The sequence below is a fragment of the Cydia amplana genome, chromosome 12, assembly GCF_948474715.1.
Source record: "Cydia amplana chromosome 12, ilCydAmpl1.1, whole genome shotgun sequence".
Taxonomy (NCBI): Eukaryota; Metazoa; Arthropoda; class Insecta; order Lepidoptera; family Tortricidae; genus Cydia; species Cydia amplana.
In genome coordinates this window covers 15213135-15236461 of record NC_086080.1, presented here as the reverse complement: position 1 = coordinate 15236461, position 23327 = coordinate 15213135, and the positions used below count along the sequence as shown (strand labels likewise).

The 23327-nt window shown below is 40.1% G+C and overlaps 2 protein-coding genes across 2 annotated transcripts in view; one reads left to right on the top strand and one right to left on the bottom strand.

Moving 5' to 3' along the window:
- Positions 1–4897, top strand: part of LOC134653175 (palmitoyltransferase ZDHHC8) — a 47761-nt gene extending 42864 nt beyond the window's left edge. Inside the window, exons 9-10 of the mRNA XM_063508523.1 lie at positions 2784–3203; positions 4314–4897. Coding sequence (XP_063364593.1) covers positions 2784–3180 — 397 coding nt within the window. The 3' untranslated portion in view covers positions 3181–3203; positions 4314–4897. The remainder of the gene's footprint in view (positions 1–2783; positions 3204–4313) is intronic.
- A 5375-nt stretch (positions 4898–10272) lies between these two features.
- LOC134652632 (uncharacterized) lies at positions 10273–22448 on the bottom strand. The gene is made up of 13 exons (XM_063507792.1): positions 22333–22448; positions 21378–21536; positions 20483–20604; positions 20130–20274; positions 19502–19726; positions 17743–17884; positions 16950–17059; positions 16007–16204; positions 15346–15532; positions 14250–14365; positions 13624–13797; positions 11179–11283; positions 10273–10381 (listed from the first exon to the last, which is right to left on the bottom strand). Exons 1-13 carry the CDS (start codon positions 22408–22410, stop codon positions 10283–10285), a joined length of 1860 nt encoding a protein of 619 aa, XP_063363862.1. The 5' UTR covers positions 22411–22448; the 3' UTR covers positions 10273–10282.
- Positions 22449–23327: the final 879 nt, after the last annotated feature.

The window sequence follows — 23327 nt, the reverse complement described above, 5'->3', positions numbered from 1 at the left end:
AAGAGACATAACCTCATTTTCCTTAACTGGTATTTTTTAAGTTTATTCCTACCAACTAGTGCTTGTCTTATACTTATAAGAATTCCTTCTGAATTGTAAATATATATTCGCGAGTGCACTTCTTATTTTGGGTATTCGCTAATCGATATAGATTTAAAAAACCTATATGACAGGTTGGTAATTAGTTTAAAAATTCAATTGGCTATTTATAGGTATGTATTTATAAAAAATTACCTACTATAAAAATAAAAACTCGATACAGGGAATCCAATGCTTTTTGTGCCTTTTGTATATTGCACTTATCCCCTTTGTATATTCCATTTGGTTTAAGTACAAACAGCATTGCATCCTTATTTTGTTTTGTAATTTTTATAGCATGTTGTGTGACGAGTGTGTGCAATTTTTTTACACTAATTTTTATTTCAATTAGGAACTTTTTGAGTTCTGTCGTTTCTGCTTACATTTTCAAATTCTTTTTATTTTATTTCTAAGTCTTAGTATTTTTAGGCAGAACCATAGAGAAATATAGTAAGACAAGAGTGCTCACTCCATACATCAGTTAGACTATTAATTTCAGTGTCTACATCGAGCATCGAGTAGCGGAACTATCAGTACTGCTACTTGACAATAGATGTAGCACCGACCGGAAAGTCTTATCTTAACAGCATAAGACTTTCCGGTCGGTGCTACATCTATTTTCAAGTAGCAGTACTGATAGTTCCGCTACTCGATGCTAGATGCTAATAGTCTTTTTGGTACTAAAACTGATGTATGGAGTGAGCAATCTATGTATTTTTTTTCTATGGCAGAACTTAAAATGTACCTTAAGTATACTAAAAGTAAAATTTCGTTTTTATTTGCAAGCTGTTGTGACAAAAAGGACCGCAGGCGTGTGACGCACTATACTATGGCTGATAACGGCTACCATCTCTTGTCGATGGTCGAATTATGATAGACCACATGAATCTATGGTAATGGGTATTCAGTGTTTGTCATTCTTATTGTCCTAAAGTTATTGTCGTTCATGTTTTTCATCCATTTTTAACGCTCAATATTTTCATGCAAGTTTCATTTAAAGCACAGTGCTATTCACGATCTATCTTTTCATTTTGTAATTTAAAATAAATCTACTTTGTGATTGTACAGATATGCTTGGTATGTTCAGCTCGGATCTTGTACATATTTGGATCTATTTCTAGGTGAATGTGGATCTTACGAACATTTCAGCCATTTTATGGTCGTTGTACTGCCGTTCGCGGGTCGTGCTTTTCTGATGAAACTATTTTTTAGGGGTTGTATACATGACAATAATATTTTTTTACTACATAACAGTATTCTAAGGGGTTGTATACATGATAATTTTTATTTTTTAATTCTTGACAGTTTATTTCTTAAGCATAATTATACCTATGTAAATATAAGAAGTAGTTAAAATTATAAAGTTTTTTCCAGAAGAGTTACCTATTGGGAAATAGAAGTTAATATTACTGCTCTCATTTTGCATACCTACGCACGGAAAAAGGATGTCGAATCAGCAAGATATAATAAAAATGAATTGTTAATTTTCATTACATGTGTAGTAAAAAACGCATTTAATCGATTTGCAAGCCCGAAGTAATTCCATAATAATTTATCTTAGTTCAACCTTTAAAATACACAAGCCTACTGCGAACCACTTCGTTCGTTCGTCTATTTGCTTGTCTATCGCTCGATTATTAAAGAGCGATAGAAAGAAAAGTCACGCAGCTAACGCAATTTCGAATTTCCATTCTCGCGGTGACTATATTTACCGATATTTAATTACACAAACGGGTCTACCGCAATATAGTTTCATAACTAAAAGTTTCGATATAGTTTTCTATATCGCGGTAGACCCGTTTGTGTAATTAAATATGTGTACAAAACGCGAGAGTTTAAAGTGCTATATATTTACCGATCATTGATATTTAAAAAGATATAAAAACCATCCCACAAGACATGGTACATCACAAATAAGAAATAGATTGTTCAACGTTTCATCAGGAAGGCGCGTAGCTTGCAGTAGTGTAGTGTATGATAGTGTATAACTGTACATTGAGGCATGTGGCGTTGGCATGCTCCCCGCAGTAGCGGCCGCCGCCGACGGACCGGTTCCACTGTTCAGATGTTTTTGACGCGGTTTACATTTACATTTATAAGAGGAAGGGCCTTAGTGTATACTGTGATGTCGGAGCCAGGACACCGTTGCAAGATATACTAATGCCGTTTAGAGATAGACCATGATATGTAGTTTGATTTAAAACTATAATTTTAAGGTGTTTACACATTGGAGTTGCAAAAAGTTTTTGAGTGTTTAAATTCCGTCATGAATATCTTAAACAACTCAAGAGTGAATAAAATAATGAAGACTAGGCATTGTAATATTTTGTCATTTCTTTGAAAAAATCTATTTAGAAGTACATAGTTGAGGATAATCTTAATCACATTTAGTTTACAAATGATTCAAATGCCAGCTAAAAAACTGTTTTGTATATTATCATATTTCAAAAGCATTTCAGAAGTTTTGTAAAATATACAGATCGAATGAATCACATGACAATATTGCAACTCCACATTGGAAACACCAGTCGAACCGAAACTGTGTAAATTCTGAACTCGGGCGGGGTCCGGCGGCGGGGCGGGTCGCGCGCTCGCACGTGCAAACGCTTCGTCCCGCAGCTCCCTTTTCCTCTGTCCGTAGGCCGTACGATAACGATAGCTCCGACGAGCTCGCGCGATTAAACCCCTGACGCTGCGGCGCACAGGTCCAACCCGGGCACGCCGACCGCGCCGCGCCGGCCGGACTTCATCGGCGTCGGCCGCGCCGCCTCCCCGCAGCGGCGCTTCCTGTCCGAGGGCGAGCTGCTGCGCGACCGGCCCGCGGCCGACATCCGCGAGCTGGCCGCGTCCCCGCAGCGCGGGAACTATCTGTGGGCGGAGCGGGCGCCCCCGCGCGGCGGGGTTGCCGTGTACCCGCCGGGCGCCGCGCCGTCCCCGCTGCCGCGCCGCAGGCCGCCGGGCGCCGCGCCCGCGCCGCAGCGCCCTCTGTCCTTCGTGCGCGCGCTCGAGGTGCAGGACCAGCTGCACCAAGAGCGCGCCGTCCCCGCCGACCCCCCCGACCGCGCATCCGTCTACGACTGCAACTACGAGATATCCGTTTGAGACGCCCGAACTTTTGGTATCATCTTGGGTCGTCCCATTCGTTTTTCGTCAAGTTCTTAAATTAGTCCTATTCTGCTTTCGTCACTCATTCTACATTCGTCACAATCGTCGGTGGCTTTCAATGTAGAATGAGTGACGAAAGCAGAATAGGACTAATTTAAGAACTTGACGAAAAACTAATGGGACCACCCAAGATGATACCGAACTTTTAGAGAGACGTTCTGTGTTCGACCACAAAATAGATACAGTACAGAAATCAACATACCCCGGCTGGCGAGAGCAAAAATGCGTCTGCTCCTAGTGCTTAATTAAATATCGACTATTCTATCGACATTTGGATGTCGATAGAATAGTCGACTTTTAATTAAGCACATTTTTTTTTAAACTGAGCCATTAGTATTTGTTATTTATTTCAACTTGATACCTCCACGCGTTTCTAAGAATAACCCTAAAACAATTTTAAACTGAATAAATACAAACACTTGGTTTTAATTTTGTTTACAACAATAATTAATACTTCTGCATATCATAACGGTGGTCCAGTACATCCTGTTGTTTTTATCGACATCGACCAAAGTGTGTGTCCTCGCACTATTAAGCTGTCAACGCATTTTTGCTCTCGCCGGCCGGGGTATGGAAATCAATCTACATACAAAGTGCGCTCGAGCAACGCACACATAGACACTCCTCACGGACACGATATCTCGGACCGGTTGGGACCAGTGCGAGCGCGAGTGTCAACCGCTTGAGACACGCGTCTGTGAACTTTTTTGTGCAATTATGGAGAAACAAAAAAAAAAGTTATTATAACTGTTCAGTGGACGGTTGTTTAAATTCAACATTAAACGGTGAATTGTCGTTTTTTAAGCTACCAGTGGTTTCAGAGAGGTAAGTAGGTATCTGCTTGTATTTCGATGGTTCGTTTTAACGTTAAACAGAACAGTTAGGTAGGTAGGTAAGCACCCCGCCCGGCCACTACTAGATACGAGTGCCACTACCACGATAGTTTTTTGTGCATAAATCATAGTTGACAACCCTAGAGCGACCGCCGCGCGTAGGTATGAAAAGTGAAGTACATACATGTGATTGACTTCTGTACTGTATCTATTTTGTGCCCGAACTTTTAGAGAGACGTTCCGTGTTCGACGTTCCGATGTTACCTTAGCGTGGGACGATTCGCCTCGGTTTTACGTCCTCGACCCCCGCGGTATCGGGCGTTCGGTCCGTCTAGTGCCCCGAGTGCGGCCCGCGTGTGATTCCAAAGAACGTGTTTGTTATTTTTTTGTTTAATGTTGTAACGCACAATGATCACTGACATTGACCATGGGAAACATAGAAAACCTACTTTTAAATTTAGATATTCGAATTTGAACTTATCGGAGAATATCAGGCCGCCGGTCAGCATTTTGTATCCTCCGTAGAGTAGGTGCGCGGTGAGGAGTGATTGTGTAACGTTACTATATAGTCAATAGCGATTAAACGTAAGACTCGGGTTATTGCTCGTGAGGTGTAATTAGAATTTTATATGTATGTATATTTGTGAGCGATTTGTATAGTTGAATTATATTTAACTTTGTTGACAGAGCGTGTACATAGTCCCCCCCAGTGTTGTGATTCCGAGATGACAATTATAGAAGTATATAGAAATTGTATCGACAATTTGTGTGTCTCGATTACTCTGTATAAAATATATTTATAAAAAATAAGATTTCGTTGAGCTGTTGTATGTTTTTCCTTAAGGTTTAATGTACGAGTACGCCAAGGAGACACGTGGTTGCGGAATTGACTGATTTGTTACTGCTTCAATTTTCTTAGTTTCTAACTCGGTGTGAGCGCACCGAGTTAAGAATTCGTACAGACTCGATCTGTTACTTCTATGGCTCAGCGACCGTACAAATGTTTGACACAAACTACAAAACTTAGTATTGATGTAGCACTTATACGTAACACTAGGAATCCACAATCACATAGCACTGACACATGATACACGTAAAGAAGTAAAAGATTGACTCTGGTAATGTATGTGCCAAATATTCCGTAGACACATAGCTTAGCGCGCAATCTGTTACTGGAAACTTCATTTTTCGTAGATTATCTGTGGCAGTTATGATCGTGTGGCCCGTGACTATATCACTTAGTAGTATTATATTACACTTGCTTTAAAAGATATTAAATGACCAACACATTAATATAATTAAATATTGAATATCCTCACTGAATAAAAATCCTGTTCACGGCACCAAATTGTAAGGCGGTCTGCACATTGCACGCCGCTTCGGTGTGCGAGCGGGACATCGCTATATCAGTGCATAGCGCTGTCTCCCTTACACATCAGAGCGGTATTCGAGTCCGCAACTGTGCGATAACAACGTATACAAATTATTCATAGTTTAGTTTGTGGTCTGTTAAATGCAAACACTGCCACAGATAGATCCATTATCGCATATAAATTGTCATTTAGTTTTTTGTTAGATGATTTATTTAGGTCAACAAAAGCAGCGCTGGCGCATCCCACAATTATACTGAATTTATATTTCATAACCAACAACGCTTTACACCTTTTCATTTTAATTATTGACAGAGCTTATATAAATATATAAGTACACACAGCATGCTATTGTAAAGAAAGTATTCTTAAAGTCAAAATCTTAGTGTAACAACAGATATTGACTATTTTATGCGATGACGTTAAAATTAAATTTTAACTACCGACTTAGGTGTTAATCGTTTGATACTGAAAGTTCTGATTACAATTGTTTTATAAGACTGTATTAAGATGGCACCTATCAAAACCTCTCCTCTTATGTGTATTTGTTCGATACAACTTAAATCGCTCTGAGGACTAAACATGATTTAAATAAATAAGACCTAAATATTCATGTAAAAAGGTCACACTAAGAATTAAACACCGTAAACCTTTTAACCAACTATGAAAGGTTATACGTGTTTTCTAAGAAAGGATAAAATGTTCTCAATGATCTCGATTTTCAAATTTTTCGTCCTTATAACGCAATACTTAGATTTTTATAATAGAGAATTCATATACAAACATATTTTCTTCTTACGATATGTATCTTAATATCACGTGCGCTATAGCTAGGTAAATTGTATATCTACACGTAAATGTAATCAAAATGTCACATCGGTGGCCGAGATTATTGTTTGTGTACATAATATCATATATTTATGTAATAACTTTCTACAATTCGAGCAGACTCAAATAGGCTGACACTCTAAAAAGTACTGCTACAATTCTTTAGGAAATTATTACTGAGTACAGCTTGATTTGGGACTGCTTGGTGTGTGGTTACTTTATAGGAAAAGTGACTTTAATGCTTGAAATCCTTATATCTCTTCTAATTGTATTATCTCAACTTTGGTAAGAAGAATTTGATGCGTTAGGGTCACTTTTGCGTATCTACATATTGTACAGAAACCGTATGTCTTATAATTTATTAAGATTAAGTATGTAAATATCCTGCAACGTAAAACAGTACTAAGAATAATTTTGTATAGAATGTGTAATAGCATTTGTGAATAACTATGTTTGATCATAATCACTGTTTCTTCCTTATTTATTCGGTGCCAGTAACCTGTTTTTTTCCTAAACATATCAGATGTGTTAAGGTCGCTGCATACTCAACGTGATTTTATGATTATGACAAATCACGTTTCCTATACGGCTGCCTTTAGTGTGTAGCGTGTGTAAATTATTGCCAAGCATTGCTTAGATTGTGAACGGCCTATACTTGGAAAAGGATCATTAATTTCATATTAACAGACTTTGTATTATAGAGACAACATTCCGATTTTCATTTATTTATATCACATTCACTGATAGGATTCCTTCATCCATTTCGTAAAATATGAAACTCATCAGAGTAAACTCATAACTCATATTGAGTGTTTTCTTGTAGATTTCATTATTGTTATCAGTTGTCTCGCGCGTCCAAGCAAAAGGTACCACTATGTGGCAACCTTCCTTTTTGACTGACAAAATAGTAACTTTTTTATGAGAACGTCGTTTTTCAAGAGTCAGAGATAGAATTGAGCCTTACACTGCCATATTATTTTGGCCTGTGGTTGACAAATGGATGAAGAAACCTATTTCGTGTTCGTATAGCTAGCAAAACATGCAGTTTTCCGAACCTACATAGGATTCTTGTGTAAACTCTGACCACCACAAGGTCACTAACTCTGTTCAGCGAATCGTGATTCCTAAAAGCTTTTACGAAAAGTATTGAAATGGGTTCTTGTGTTGTTAGATAAAAAAAAGAGATAGATTTTCTCAAATTGATTATTAACTGATTTAGGTCTTATCGTATACCGTGGGATATGATGACAGGGCCATAGTTGTACTCGTAGCTGCTGGTACAGTAATAACTAATTATTGTTTTGAAGAAACCCAGATGTATTTGTATATCTTCTATTGCTTTGTATTTTACGGTTTGCTGGGCGGACCTTACCGCAAAAATGTAAAACTCAAGAGCATCGAATACGGGTCATCTTGTATGAATATGTTCTTACAAAATAAAATTTTTTCCTTGCTCTTGAGTGGCCGATTGTGGTGGTCGAAATCGAGTAAAAATAAATTTTATATTGGCTAGCATTTTTGACGGTGCGTACTTAAATTATATATGTAATTGAATTGTTTGAAACCGTACTGTATAATAGTTACAAATTAGTTATTACAAATGGGTTTTAAAAGATTTTTATGTCCAAGGGAATAAATAGTACCTCGAGAAAGTCCAAACGGTAGGTTAGTCAAATGCAGTTAGAGTGGTAAAGGAATACATGGTGTTTTGTTTTTAAGAAGGTAAAGTATTAATTTACATTTTAGTTTGTTTGAACAGAGTTATTCAATGTTATGGTTGAATGTCTCTTGCACCATCCCACTAACCCGGGATTAAGCGGTTAAACCGTTAACCTTGTGTCAAATTGTTCCGGTAACCATGGTAACTCCATGTTTAACCGGCTAACCCCAGTTTAGTGGAATGGTGCTAAGGTGGGTCTAAGGGTGACTTGCGAGTTCCAGGGTTAGGCAACTAACTCGGAGTTAACCGTTTATACAGTACAGTTTAACCCTGTATAAATAGTTAACGCAGAGAGTTAGCGAACTCTGAACCGCGCAAGTGGCCCTAATAGTGTTGCAAAGATGAGCCGTCGGGTGCCTCGCTAAGTAGGTAATAAAGAGCGGTTAATAGTATTTTATGCAACCGTTGTTTAAGAGAGGTCAAAAAAAGCCGAAAATTGTTCATAAAGACGCCACGAGTATTTTTTGACTCAGTTAAACAACAGCATACAATACTTTTTCTACGACCAAGAACTTACTTTTAAATAAAATTGTAAATTTAACAAATATTTTCAATTCAAGAATTAGCAAAAATGGAGGGTACGGGCGGGAAAAGAATGAATGAATGAATGAAATTTAAAAAAATATGTTATGGTTCACTTATTTCTCAGAGATGACATTTAAAATAAGGTTGGCAACACTGTATTTCATTCAATATTTTTTAAGTGGTCATTACACGAAGTATCGTAAAATCGCCAAAAAGATACTGCGTGTATGCACAAATTCTTTTTTGGGGAATAGACTAAAGACTTGTCTTGACAACACGACCCTTTAAATGACAAATAAAAGTACGGGAGTGGAAAAAATATTTAAAAATATAATTAATAACAAAAACAAGTTTTTTTAGCAGTTATAACTAGGTACCTTACCTAGCTACTCTTATGACCACCGATTCTATAAAGCTTAAATTATACGATTTAAAACCATTACGGCCACGTACGTTATTCGGTTACTAAGTTTCCAAGTGCAGACTATATAAGTTAACAATATTGCATTAACAAAAGTAATCTTAGTAGCCCTATGTCTATGCCCTTGACAGATCTTGCCGGATATGAGTTTTACTCGTAAAACCATAACTGAATGTAGCTTTATATAATTTGTCTAGGCGCACAGCGGCTTAAGGCCTAAACACACCGCATGCATAATCCAGCACAGCTCCGTCTAACCACAGTATAATAAAGAGTACTAGCGTACAGTATGGACACTCCCTGCCTCCCGTTGAAAGTGCCGCCCATACCTCAAAGTTACCCTACAATGTCTTATCTCACTCACACAAGCATGGTACGCGTTCACCTACACGAGCTTAGGCTGTGTGCGTAGGAACGCGTTTGTTTCATACATTTGATCGCCAGTGTCCGAGGTGTGGTCTAACTGTACTTAGTTCTTGGCTTGCGTACCTACCGTACCTACTCTTAACGAATGCGTAAAGCTTTGGTTTCCTCCGAAAGCGGTGCCGTCATATAGCGGCCGTCTCCATACAAATACTACGACATCCATATTTAGCCGTATTATTTAGTATGGAGACGGCCGCTATATGACGGCACCGCTATCCTAGGAAAACCGATCTTAAGCCATGCAAAGTAAGCGATGTGGCATACGGTGTGGATTGGCCCTTATTATTTCTATACATTGCTCATATTTACGGGGAAATGATCTCTACCGAATAACTCTGTTTATATCAAACTAAATGTTAGGTTATCTGACATTGATTTGGTTTCCCAAACTCGACGTGTTTTGAACACTGACAGCTGTGCTGCGACACATTTATTTAAGACTAATGTGTATTATTAGAACCTCAAGTCGTGAAAGCTAATATGTATGTGACAGTGTTTTATTTTTGTATTTTGATAAAATTTGTGTAAATAATTTTCTTATTTTATTGATATTAAACTCAATTTAATCAAGTTTTGGTTTCATTTCAATTGATTTCAGTAGTTTATCCTGTTTGCTACAAAGGGGTATTCATGGATCTTATAACATGAATGAAACCAATAGTTATTACAGTGGTATTTAATAACTGGGAAATACCCGTTAGAAAATAGTGGTTGCTTATAGAGTTCGTTTACAATGGGCCCCCTTGGCCGATGTAGGTATGTAGACAAAAAAAAAGTTTCACGGAAGTTTTGTTAGGTATTTAAAAAAAAATCATGAATTACTCAGAAATTTATTTTTGTATAAAAATAGATAAGTTAGCCTATAAAATATAATATATTTACAAAGCTGTTATTTGTAAGAAATGTACACAACACTTTATCGCACCCTGATAGTATTTAGAACTTCTATCAACCCAGCGTTGACTTTCAACATGGCTAACTTTGTCTCCACCATAGTGAAATCGCTTAGTTCCATCTGTAAAAAGAAGTACACATTATACTTTAAAATGTGATAATAAACATGGTTTTTTTTTTAATTTTTAAGTACTGAACGATTTAGGTAGGCCAAAGGTATGGTGCAATCTTTTCGAGCGATGGCGCCATAACCTTTGGCCTACTATCGGGTAGATGGCGTGAATTTCAATATAACCAAATTAACACATCAGTGAAAGAATAAGAATTATCAAAGTCAAATGGCGTTCTAATAGTTTTAATCTTCTGTCGAAAGATGGCAGTAAATGTACTGTGGCAGTGTGGCTACATAATTTTTTTATCATGACAGTAACTCTCTATACACTCTATTCTCTTTGCTGGTATAGGGTTAATAAATGACTATAGTTCGTTTTTTTAGCATTATAAATAAGGTAAACAATCTTGATGTGTCTTTAATTGAAAAACACGTTTTAAAAATAAGTTACGGCAAATATGTAACAATTATGAATCTAATACGATCATTTATATTCTTCTGCTTTCATAAGTAATAGTTTTTGATTATTAAAAAGCGTTTTTCAATTAAAAGACATGTCAAGATCGCTTACCTTCTTGCAAGTTCTTTCTAATGGTAAAAAAAAAACGAACTATAGGTACAGCAACAAAATAGATGAAAGCGGACTACCGTTTCTCAAATCATTTTGTGTAAAATATTTTATTTTGGGAACGCGTTTGTATAGAGAAGTCGGCCGCTATTTTCTTAACTAACCGTTGATCTATCCACGTGAACCTTATTGCAATAGCATAAGATCTATCTTATATCATATCCTATGAAATCCTCACCCCGTCCGGTGGGTCCTTGTCTCTCGGCGGGAACCTGCCATACATGCGCTCGCAAATAGCGCACAGGCCGCACCACGTGCGGTACTTCAGCGTGTTGATATCTGCCTGTTGAAATAACATCATTTACAAACAAGTAGTGATAAGCTGTTTAAACTGCGCCCCTCAATAGCCGAAGCTCACAGCACAGCTAAAGTCACAGCGCACAATAATAATAATAAGTCTGTGGACTTGTGCTATGTTACTACCACCATAGAGAATTTGAAATAGAGGCGAATTGTCAAAGTAAATGACTTAGCCACAGATATGTTACTGCCATCTTTCGACAGAAGATTAAAACTTAGAACGCCATTTGACTTTGATCCTTGTTCTTTCACTGATATGTGTCAATTTGTTAAATGTCAAAAACTAACGCCTCTACTCGAGACTAGCTAGGCCAAAGGTATGGTGCAATCTTTTCGAGCGATGGCGCCATACCTTTGGCCTACTGTCGAGTAGATGGCGTTAATTATGGACATTTAACAAATTGACACATCAGTGAAAGAATAAGGATCAAAGTCAAATGGCGTTCTAACAGTTTTAATCTTCTGTCCAAAGATGGCAGTAAATTGACTGTGGCTCATAATTTACAATGACAGTAACTCTCTATACACTCTATTCTCTTTGCTAACACTTAAAGTTCCAATATCTGGGTGACCGAGCTTCGCTCGGAAAACATATAAAAACTCGAAAATGCGCGTTTTCCCAGAGATAAGACCTAGCTAGATCGATTTTTCGCCCCCGAAAACCCCCATATACCAAATTTTATCGAAATCGTTAGAGCCGTTTCCGAGATCCCCGAAATATATATAGATATAAATAAATATACAAGAATTGCTCGTTTAAAGGTATAAGATATAACCATCTCGTTCGGTTATCTCCCTCTCACCCTTTGAGTATATAGCCTAAGGAGATGTGATACACGGGCGACCCCCTCCGGCAAAGTACATTGGTCAACTGTTCAAACACGTTATATAAAACTACTTGAAGTCGCTTCACCGCCATTTTGCATCGTTCCGTGTCGCGAGACGTTTCTCTTAAAAAATGGTGACTTGTTCAGTATTATCGTGTAAAAGGTGATCTGATAGCTCAAATTCGCAACAAGATTGCGTTTCCTATCATAAATAAGTATTTATACTAACGATTAAATGTATATTGAAGTACAATCTCCATTTATAGAAAAAACCGTTGCGATACATAAACGACAGAAAAATGTAAACATGAATACAGTGGTACGGGGACGAATCGGTCTTAAGGGATGTGACAAAGTCAAAAAAGCGACTCAACATTTGAATGATTGAATGAATCATTCATTCATTCAATCACTGCAGTTTGTTTAATAGAGATAGATAGAGAGATAGAGATCTTTATTTGCATACCATTTTTAGATGTTACATACATGGACCCTGGAAAGGGTGTAGCAAAAATTAGGTAGTTCACAATATCACAGTTTGCTTATTATTACTTCTTACTAATTATTATCATTCTTATACATTTTCAAAATTTTCTAAATTGCACTTTCTAACTAATACTTCTATAACATTTCTAACTAATAATATTTCTAACTAATATAGCTGATCAAGCAAATAATGTCAGTAAAAAAAAAGGCGCGAAATTCAAATCTATATATATAAACGTGAAAGACCTGACTGACTGACTTAAATCAACGCCCAGCCCAAACCGCTGGGACTAGAAAGTCCAAATTTGGCAAGTAGGTTCCTTATAAGGTCTAGGGGTCCACTAAGAAAGGATTTTTCAAAATTCATCCCCTAAAGGCGTGAAATGGGGGTCCAAAATTTAAAAAAACTCTCCTGCGCGTGCGAAGCCGCGGGCAAAAGCTAGTTTTCTATAAACCCGGAAAACCCGCGGGCGACAGTTCATTCCACAGTTTAGCTGTGCGTGCGGGCTAAGACACAAAGACACATAAATACAGACAACCATACATACAAACAATCATTTTATTGGCTACCTAATATCTTCAATGTACAGAATTTTCACTTTTACAATTTTATAATAAATAGTATAAGACAATTCAGTTCATTCATCAAACTGATTTGACTCATTCTTCAGATGTGACCCATCACTATTATATTCTGTCTATGTGTCTGTGCGTGTAATTTTTGATGTGTTGAATTTTATTGTAGTGTGCGTTTGTCGCAACAGCAAAATATGTGTCTGTTGAGTTACTTATATTTTGGTGGTGTGCTGTAGGTGTTTACCTTGCCCCCCGCTAAAAGTGGTGAAAAAATTTGTTCGAAGAGTTTACGTTATCACATCTCCTTAGGCTATATACTCAAAGCTCTCACCACTTGTCACCTCTATCTAGGCACCTATAGCGTAATTGTTCCCCTGAATATATTATACTACTCTTTGCCTGAGGGTCAGAGTTTGTAGTGAATAGGTACTAACCTTTTCACTATCCTTGGAGGCCCTTCGTTCTCTATATCCCTCTAGAGTGAGTTTGATCTCGTCTGGGATATCCTCCTCCTCGTATCCTGGCCACTGCATTATGGAGCGGAACTGTTCCACCTGCGCCGTGCTGAGGATGCCGCCCATCATGAGCGTCAGGCCTGCTTCAATGTCCTGGAAATTTAAGGAAGCTGATGGCACAGTAAAAATACCCTTACATAAGTATGCACTACATCTGTAACAACATGTTATTTTGTCAGAAAAACTAGATTTACAGTTGGTCTAGCTCACAGGGTTCTCCAAACTTTTTGACCCGAGTGCCACAATCAGAGGCCTTATTCGGACCCTCGACTTTGTTTTCACAAGCCTAATTGTATGGTGTTAATTGGTTCTCCTGTTGCCTTATCGCAGCCAAAATGAAGAGCTCGCGGACCCGATCTCGCCCGACGGCAGTTATTTTGGAACCCCCGGGGTCTTGCTTGTTTATTTTTATTTTAAGGTATTTAAAGTTACGAAGCTAGTCAAGCTAGGTTAATCGGTAAGTCAATAAAAATCATTTGTACCTTCCGTTTAAGTTTTGACCTTTAACGACACATAATAGGCGCCTAGGCATGAACATACTTTACCTGTATTGGCATCCTATAGCTATCGGGTCTAAACCTCCTCAGAACCGTCAGGTACAACAACTGCTTGGACTTTTTCAGGGTCACGAAACGCGCCGCGTACTGCATTGGAGTTATGTCTGAAACGCAATAGGGGGCGCTAGGTTAACTGCAACAATATAGTCATAATTTGGTAATGAACATAATATAAAGATCTAACGAGAGAAAACCCTAGGCATGTGTAGCCAATCGCCCAGCCCAGGCTGACTGACGGAGAGCACGGTCAGCTCTTGGACTACAAGATACATTATCTAACTCATTCTCCAGCTCATTAGAGTCGATGGCAGCGAGAGTTGCGCCTCTGCCGGCGGGTGAAGACCCTCGGAATGTGTAACCAGTCGCCCAGGCTGACGGCGTGGACTTTCAGGTTTCGGAGTATAGCGTTTGCAACTACCCTCTTTAACAGATTGTCTCACTCACTCTCCAGCTCATTAGAGTCGATGGGCAGCGAGAACTGCGCACTCTGCCGGGAGAAGACCCTCGGAATGTGCAACCAGTCTCCCAGGCTGACGGCGGAGACCTTCAGCCATCGGAACCGGGTCAATACAGCTGTCCTACTCTAACAGATTATTTCACTCACTCTCCAGCTCATTAGAGTCGATGGGCAGCGAGAACTGCGCGCTCTGCCGGTAGAAGACCCTCGGAATGTGTAAGCAGTCGCCCAGGCTGACAGCGGAGACCTTCAGCCATCGGAACCGGGTCTACACAGCTGTCCTGCTCTAACAGATTATTTCACTCACTCTCCAGCTCATTAGAGTCGATGGGCAGCGAGAACTGCGCGCTCTGCCGGTAGAAGACCCTCGGAATGTGTAAGCAGTCGCCCAGGCTGACAGCGGAGACCTTCAGCCATCGGAACCGGGTCTACACAGCTGTCCTGTTATAACAGATTATTTCACTCACTCTCCAGCTCATTAGAGTCGATGGGCAGCGAGAACTGCGCGCTCTGCCGGTAGAAGACCCTCGGAATGTGTAAGCAGTCGCCCAGGCTGACAGCGGAGACCTTCAGCCATCGGAACCGGGTCAATACAGCTATCCTGCTCTAACAGATTATTTCACTTACTCTCCAGCTCATTAGAGTCGATGGGCAGCGAGAACTGCGCACTCTGCCGAGAGAAGACCCTCGGAATGTGCAGCCAGTCGCCAAGGCTGACGGCGGAGACCTTCAGCTCTCGGAGCAGGGTCTGCATCTCCTGCCCCGGCCGCCGCTCTGGTCGGGTGCGTAGGGCTTCCTCTAGGACGTAACGGCGCTGGAAATTAAGCGTTTTAGTAAAACTTTTATCAATTAAATACAAGTCGGTTTTCTTACTGTTGTTTGTTTACTTTGTTTATTTAAAAAAATTGGGACAACTGGGATGGATGGGATTGTTAAAAATCGTACCTAATTAATTACTATAGATATCAAACTCAGTTATTGTATTGATTTGTGAAAGAACCCTTGAGGCCTACCTGTCACAGAAAAAAATGTGTTTCATAGCCTACTTATTTACCTACTTTCCAGTGGAGATAGTTCAATATCTAAGATGGTGTCTGTTTTCTTAGCTGTAGCTTGATCATGGGGTTGTAATAGTTATTTATGTTACAAGTGCGAAAAATAGGAAATTTCCTATTCGCACGTGTATCATACAACGTTTTACAGTACATATGGCCCTTTAAATTTTCGAAGTAGTTACGTAATGTGCTTATTATAGCACCTGGTGTCGTAATATAAAAATAATAATTACCTTAGCATCAAATTCAGTTTCAATGGCCTCTTCATCCACCTCCCTGTGTAGATACTTCAGTATTTCATCATCTAAGAAGGAGTCTGTCTTCTTAGTTGCAGTCTGTTTGATCACAGGTAGAACTATGACGTCATCGTCGACCGGAGCTATGGAGCCGCGGGAACTGGGGTTTTGGGAGTCTGTGCCGATGCCAGCGATCTAGGTAATTAAAAAAAAGATTTGTCTAATAGACGTAACAATTAAGTGATCTACAATAAGTAGAAGTTGCTAAGCGGGCGAGGTGTTCAAAATGATCTTGACGCGTTTATTGATAAGAGAATAAGAGCGTGTCAAGGTCATTTTGAACACCTCGCCCGCTTAGCAACTTCTGCTGCTGACTGTTCCTAACCAGTTCTTACCACCATACAATTTTTCTGTTTGGCCCTTTGCTTTGGGCAATAAAGTTTCATTCTCAGCAGTTAGGAAGCAGTCAATGTAACATTAGCAATAAGGCATTAGCAATTATTATAATTTATTTTTCAATAAATTATTCTTACTGTGGCCGAAAATGTCTAGGAGCGACGACGACGAGTTTAATTAACCTTTTGGCCGCCATACATGACCAAACCAATACCTGATCCGGTTCGAAGTACATACTAATGTTAGTTGAAAACGTTGCTATTCTCCCTTTTGAATTCTGGATTTGGTTGACTCATTATTACGGAGTAGACCCGTAGTTTTGTTTCTAGTTAGATCATACCCCATGTTCTTAGTCAACAAATAATTCACTCGTATGAAAGAGATCAAGAGGAAAATAAGGGCTGGTGGCACCAAAAGCATATAAATGATGGATGTTAACACGCGATGCAGTTTGTTGGAATTGATGGTGCAACTGTGACCCGAAAGAAAGTAAAAACAAAACTGATACGCTACTAGTTGCTAAACAAGGTATAATGTAATTCACTTGTGTTTCCGGATCCTGTTGCGATTGCGCGGCGAGACCTGCGGAAGTGAGGCGGTCGCTGCCGGTGGGTCGCTTGCGGTGCTTCTTGCCACGCCTGCGGATTTCACCGTCTGAAGACAAACAAACATCATCATCACTCGCCATAAGTGGAGTCCAGACGAGACAATTTTTCGCCAATCTGATGAAATTGTCCGATCGAATCAGGCCGTGCGGACGCAAACGCCAATTTGATTCCCCGATCAAATCAGCAGGTGCGGACACAAAAATCTTGTCATTTTTAGTATCTATGGAATGCAATTTGGTGATTAAATTGTGTACGTGTGGACGCTACATGAGATTGGCGCCAATTATTTTCCTGATCAAATCGGTCGATTTGCCCAGCTCGTCTGGACTCTACTATACGTCGATTGCTCAGGGCATTTACCGCGAACATCAAGACGCCCGATGCGTAATATTTATTTTACACATGGCGATTGTATTTTCAGTTGTTCATCGTTCCAGGTTTTCATCACTTAAGAAAATGTCGTTGTCGTATCTCCACTAAAATTCTAAGTTACGTAAATTCAAAAACTAACCTAATCTTAAGAGATCAGGCGGCCTAGCCAAGGTGACATATTGACAATCGCTTGCGCTTCGCCATCGAATCGCTTTGTTTGTGTCTCTGTATCACTCTTCCATATCGACAGTTGCGTTTCGTTCGCTACGGAGCGTCAGCGATTGGCATGTTGTCTACTGGGCCTGGTTGCCAAATATAGGCTCCAGGAAAAGTACTAAGATGAAAGGAAATATTTACCTCCAGAGCCATCTAAAGTGCCTCGAAGAGTTTCGCTCCGATCAGTATCCTTCTCCGACTTGGAGCGCTGCGACGCAGGGGCAGCGTCAGCTTTATTCTTGGTCTTGATCACCTTTCCCAGCTTTAGGGCTTTCAGCTGATTCTGGAAACGCGAAAATGGATATTGAATCTTTAGAGATCTTCAGGACTTTGAGGTGCTTCCTGAAAATAGGATACAAGCAGCCGGAGGACATAAGTACATGAATTTTACAAAATGATTAGCAAAAAACTTCGCAAAACTTAGAAAGTGACGAGTGTAGGTAGGTAGGTACCCTTTTGTCTTTGTCAGCTCTGGTTCTAAAGGTACGTCCAGATGCAAGTGTCCACGCATTTTGCTATAGATTGAGCGCTTCATATGAGCTTTGCGTGAATTGCGCAAATTAGGCGCGCAATCTAAAGCAAACACGCGGCGCGTGGGCATTTGTTGGACTAGACAGACTATCTAACTTATCTAAGACACAACTTTATGAACACAAAACTGCTAAACCATCTTCGTTACCTCAAGTTTCTTAAAGAACTCGTCACTATCATGATTCAAAGGTTTCTCTTTCTTCACCTTCCTAGGCAATAACACACTCGGTAGCTTCATCCTCTTCCTTTGCCCAGTGGCGCCCCAAGCGGTCATAGACAGCACTATATTGGACGCGATTCTCTTCCTACTTTTAGGAGCATAATTTATGACTATCCTAGTCAAATGCAATAGGTTACAGTCACAAGATGGGGTCGAAGAAGGCAGTAATGGTCTTCGTTTTACGCGCCTCTGCTTGGCTGTAATGGCTGTGTATAAATTATCACCGGTTATAAAGAAACTCTTTTCCTTCTTACTTGGTTGTGCGATTGCAAGACTTGGCTTCTGATTTTTTTCCTTTGGTTTTTCCTTTCTCAAAGGTAGCAATTTCGTTTTCGATATCAGAAAGGGCAGCATTATAATGAACGTAAAGAGAGGCGTTAGTAGGACTGTTTGACCGTGTGGTTTGTAGCAAAGTGATAGGAAAAGAGACTGTATTGATTATACGTTCTTATCAGCGAAATGTACGCTCTAGTAATTTTTGAAGAGGATGGAAAATAACCCACACATTTACGTCAATGTTTAGTACCGCGATATCTACCTATTCACCTTGTTTAATAACACGTGGCATTGACATTTATAAAAGTGCCTGAACTATCTATAATTCTTGTTGACTTTTATCTATTTAATCCTTTTAGTTGGCTCCCGTGTTGTTCTTACTAAGGTACTATTTAATGCCAACTGGCCCTATGATTATCTTGGAAATTAAATATAAATACGTACTACCTATTTCTTGGGATAAAGCACAGAACAAATGGCTGGTTCTGTTAGAAGTAAGTAGTTTATTCTCAGCACTTGAACGACGTTCATTCATAGTTAATCTCAGCTTCGGAAATCTTTTTTACCAATCTGAGTTGTGACAGAATGCGCCGCTTAGTCGCACTACCAAAATTTTTACCCCGTAGGTAAGGCCACCTAAGAGCGCGAGGCGTCCGCTTGGACAGCAGAAGAGGCGAAGCTATAGCGGTGGCAGTTGCTGGCACTGGCCCTTGATGAAGCGACTGTAAGCGCCCTCTCTGAAAGACTCAGGGATGGCAGCGAGCGGTCGATGGTGGCACTCTTGACGCCTGCTGTCATAATCTGAATTGGTGTAGCTACCTCTGGTTTCCTTGATGGGGATAGAGCGCGCCCAATCGTGTCTTGAATTTGTACCTTTTTATTTTCCCGACTAGTATCACTCTCCTTAATGACAGGCGCCCTCTTGGACAGCACAAGTGGCGACGCCAGCGGCGGCAGCTGCTCGCACTGGCCTTTGATAAGGCGGCTGTGAGCGCCTTCTGAGAGAATCAGGGATGGCAGCGAGCGGTCGTTGGTGGCGCTCGTTCCGTGGCCTGCTGTCATGTCCGAGGTTGTGTAGCCGTGGTAGTACAGCGTTTCCTAGAAGGAAGAAGGAAGTTTGGTCGCATGTTAGCCTGTTGCAAGATAAAATCACTGGTGCCTCCTTTAGTTCAAACAAGTGAGTCTAAACTATGTCTCACAACAGTTTATATTCGATTCCTTTAGTTCATTTCGAGGAGATGAATCTAATATAGGCACCTAACCTTAAAAGTAGGTAATACTAAGTTTTATAATAAACTATTTTTTTTTCTGTGTGCAACGATTATCGCGCTGCTCAGTAGTAACGTAATGTCCCAGTACTGGACACTGTCTGGACACCTTCAATATTTTAATTCCAAGCAGTAAATATGACAAACGGACTGCAATCAACGTACAACCACGTCTTCAATCGGCAAAGGTAGATCTTACGTCCATTGCAATAAGGTTTAAGATTTAATAGTACCTGGCTGTGACTTCTTCTTAGGTCTAGAACGATGGTGGTTCTGTGGTGCGGCTGGTCGGGGGTGAGGCATCTTCGGGAACCTCTGGACTTGCCGCTGGCGAGGGTCGGAGCGGGCGTCAGTGGTCGCGAGTCTGTTTCAGTATATCTGAAATCAATATTTTTTCATGTAAAATGAGCGGAACAGAATCACATTCGGCACACTTCAGAGAACACACAGCACAGATAGACTGTCATTTTCGTTAAATGTCTATTAAAAACTAGGTACTTGGAGTCTTTCTCTGTTTTGAAGTAGGACTAAAAAGACCCAGTATTTATAGACTAAAGGTAGAGACATCTAAGGCTCTATGACTTACCTTCTAAACATGTCCTCTGTAACGATGTCATGAGGAGTTCGGATCTTATCTTTATCCGGGCCATTCAAATCTTGTATCTTGCTCAGGTCCTCACCGAAGCAATGAGTTTTACCATCCAATAGCTGTAAACAGACGATCAAATTAATAAAACTCCTAAAGTATTAGAGAAGAGAGATATAGATCTTTATTTGCATTGGTACCTACAGATGTACCTAACATTTGTTGTGGTGGCTTAATTTTTTAGGTCTACGTACTAATCTGCGTGGAAATATGTCTAGGTATACCTACCCTTTTGACTTTGACTTTTGTCATTTGGTGACCATAAAAATCATAAAATTCCCAGGTACCCGCGTTATTTTTCCCCGGGTTGTCATGTTGTAGCTGTCTTTGTCTAAAAGACAGCTAGACTTACCCAGGAGTCTTTAGCGCGCCTCACAAACTCTTTGGCTTCAGTATCAGCCGGGTGGTTGCACAGCACAGAGCAGCCGTGAGAGAAGGGGTTGTAGAGCCCCGCGTACGGCCGAAGCATGATATAATATGGTCTAAAAGACAAAGACAGCTAGATCTCCACTTACCCAGGAGTCTTTAGCGCGCCTCACAAACTCTTTGGCTTCAGTATCAGCCGGGTGGTTGCACAGCACAGAGCAGCCGTGCGAGAAGGGGTTGTAGAGCCCCGCGTACGGCCGAAGCATGATATATGGTGTAAAAGACAAAGCCAGCTAGATCTACACTTACCCAGGAGTCTTTAGCGCGCCTCACAAACTCCTTGGCTTCGGTATCAGCCGGGTGGTTGCACAGCACGGAGCAGCCGTGCGAGAAGGGGTTGTAGAGCCCCGCGTACGGTCGAAGCATGATATATGGTGTAAAAGACAAAGCCAGCTAGATCTACACTTACCCAGGAGTCTTTAGCGCGCCTCACAAACTCTTTGGCTTCAGTATCAGCCGGGTGGTTGCACAGCACGGAGCAGCCGTGCGAGAAGGGGTTGTAAAGCCCCGCGTACGGCCGAAGCATGAACGGCGCCGGCGTCACTGAGCATCTTAGCTCAACTGGACTCTGGAAGGCGATAATATGAACATTAGCGGTTGTCCTCTACGCTGGATATTTAGAGGACACAGTGCGAGTTGCATCATCCGCACTTGACAGACTGATCAACGTCACTCGGCGCGCCGCAGCGGTTTACTATGAAACTTTCTATATAATCACATCTGCTGCGTCAATGATTTTACTTAAGAAATCGATCCTAGGTATGTCGCAGCGACTTTGTGAAAATTAAGTTGGATTAGGTTAGGATCAGGATATAATATCTATACCTACTTAGGTATTAGGTACTTACCTAAGATTTCATAACAAAACGCAACGACAAGGCCGACAAGGCACTAAAATATTAACTAGTCGGTCGATATTAAATTGTACTAATTCAAGTTTAGGTAAATACCTACTACCTATACTTACTTAGTAACATTTATATTCTTAGGCCGTTAAAACCTTTTTAGGGTTCCGTACCCAAAGGGTAAAAAACGGGACCCTATTACTAAGACCTTCGCTGTCCGTCCGTCCGTCTGTCACCAGGCTGTATCTCATGAACCGCGATAGCTAGACAGTTGAAATTTTCACAAATGATGTATCTCTGTTGCCGCTATAACAACAAATACTAAAAATAAAATAAATATTTAAGGGGGGCTCCCATACAACAAACACGATATTTTTGCTCTATTTTTTGTTGATGGTGCGGAACCCTCCGTGCGTGAGTCCGACTCGCACTTGGCCGGTTTTTTAGGGCCAAGCGAGGCACAACACTTCACTTCAGTTTGAATTTCACATTAAACACTCAAAATCTATCTATACCAACCTGCTGTGTATTTCTAGAAGCTTCTGTAGACTTCTGCGGCACAGATGCCAGTAACCCAGTGTTGCTCAGCAGCCCCATTTCTTCATGTCAATGAACCATGCACGTCTGAGCCCTGTCTAAATTTGTAGTTTCATATATATCGATCAAACACTAGGTAAATATCACTTAGTTACGTTATGTAAAAGTTTTCTAATTCGTTTTAGGTCAGTTCAGTTTTTGGTTATGGGATGCAGAAGTTTGTTTGCAGGTCTTGAGTTTGCAAGAGTCTGTGCGGAAAGAGAAGAGTCGTGGAATGTATGTGGCCCAATACATTCTACGACTCTTCTCTTTCCGAACAGACTATTGCTTGATCGGTTGAAGAATCTAAACTTCTACCTATGGGAATAAAAAGGCCTAAAAAGGGGGAAAAAGGGGGCCCACATAGACCAATAAAAACACATCATAAATTAAAAAAAAAAACACAATTACTTAACTGATTTGCAAGACCGATGTGATCCGAAAATTAATGAGACAGCTGCCAGAATAATTTATTTTATATGAAGAAATCTTAGGGAAAAGTCTTGAATACAAACAGGAAAAAGCATTTGTAATTATAGTACCTACCTTCTTAGTATCTTCTAAAAAAACGTAGCTTGTCAAAACATTGAAATAATTTTACACTGACAGAAATAGTTCCAAGTTCATTATTCCAATATGAGTTCTATAGCCAACGTAATAAGGCTCAGTTTTGATTGCATAAGAGACCAATCGGCCGATGGCGTGATAGTTTCAGCCATTAAAATAAAATTTATGGTGATGGCAAAATGCACAGCATTTTATGATCCAGGTCTACTTGATTAACGACGATCGTGAATGTGAAACCATGTGCATTTATGAGCAGATACGATTACCGACTAGGTATTTAGTGCCTAGTACTTGAGATTGAACCATAAAATCTAATTACTACCGAGTTGAAAAAGATGCAATATTCGCACGATTTTTCTTGTTCACAATAA

Coding starts and splice junctions, on each gene's coding strand:
- LOC134652632 (XM_063507792.1), bottom strand. CDS start 22,410: ATGGGGCTGCTGAGCAACACTGGGTTACTGGCATCTGTGCCGCAGAAG. Junction 14,366..15,345: donor CGACTCTAATGAGCTGGAGA/GTAAGTGAAATA, acceptor ATTGCGTTTCAG/ACATAACTCCAATGCAGTAC. Junction 11,284..13,623: donor CCTCCAAGGATAGTGAAAAG/GTTAGTACCTAT, acceptor TTATTTCAACAG/GCAGATATCAACACGCTGAA.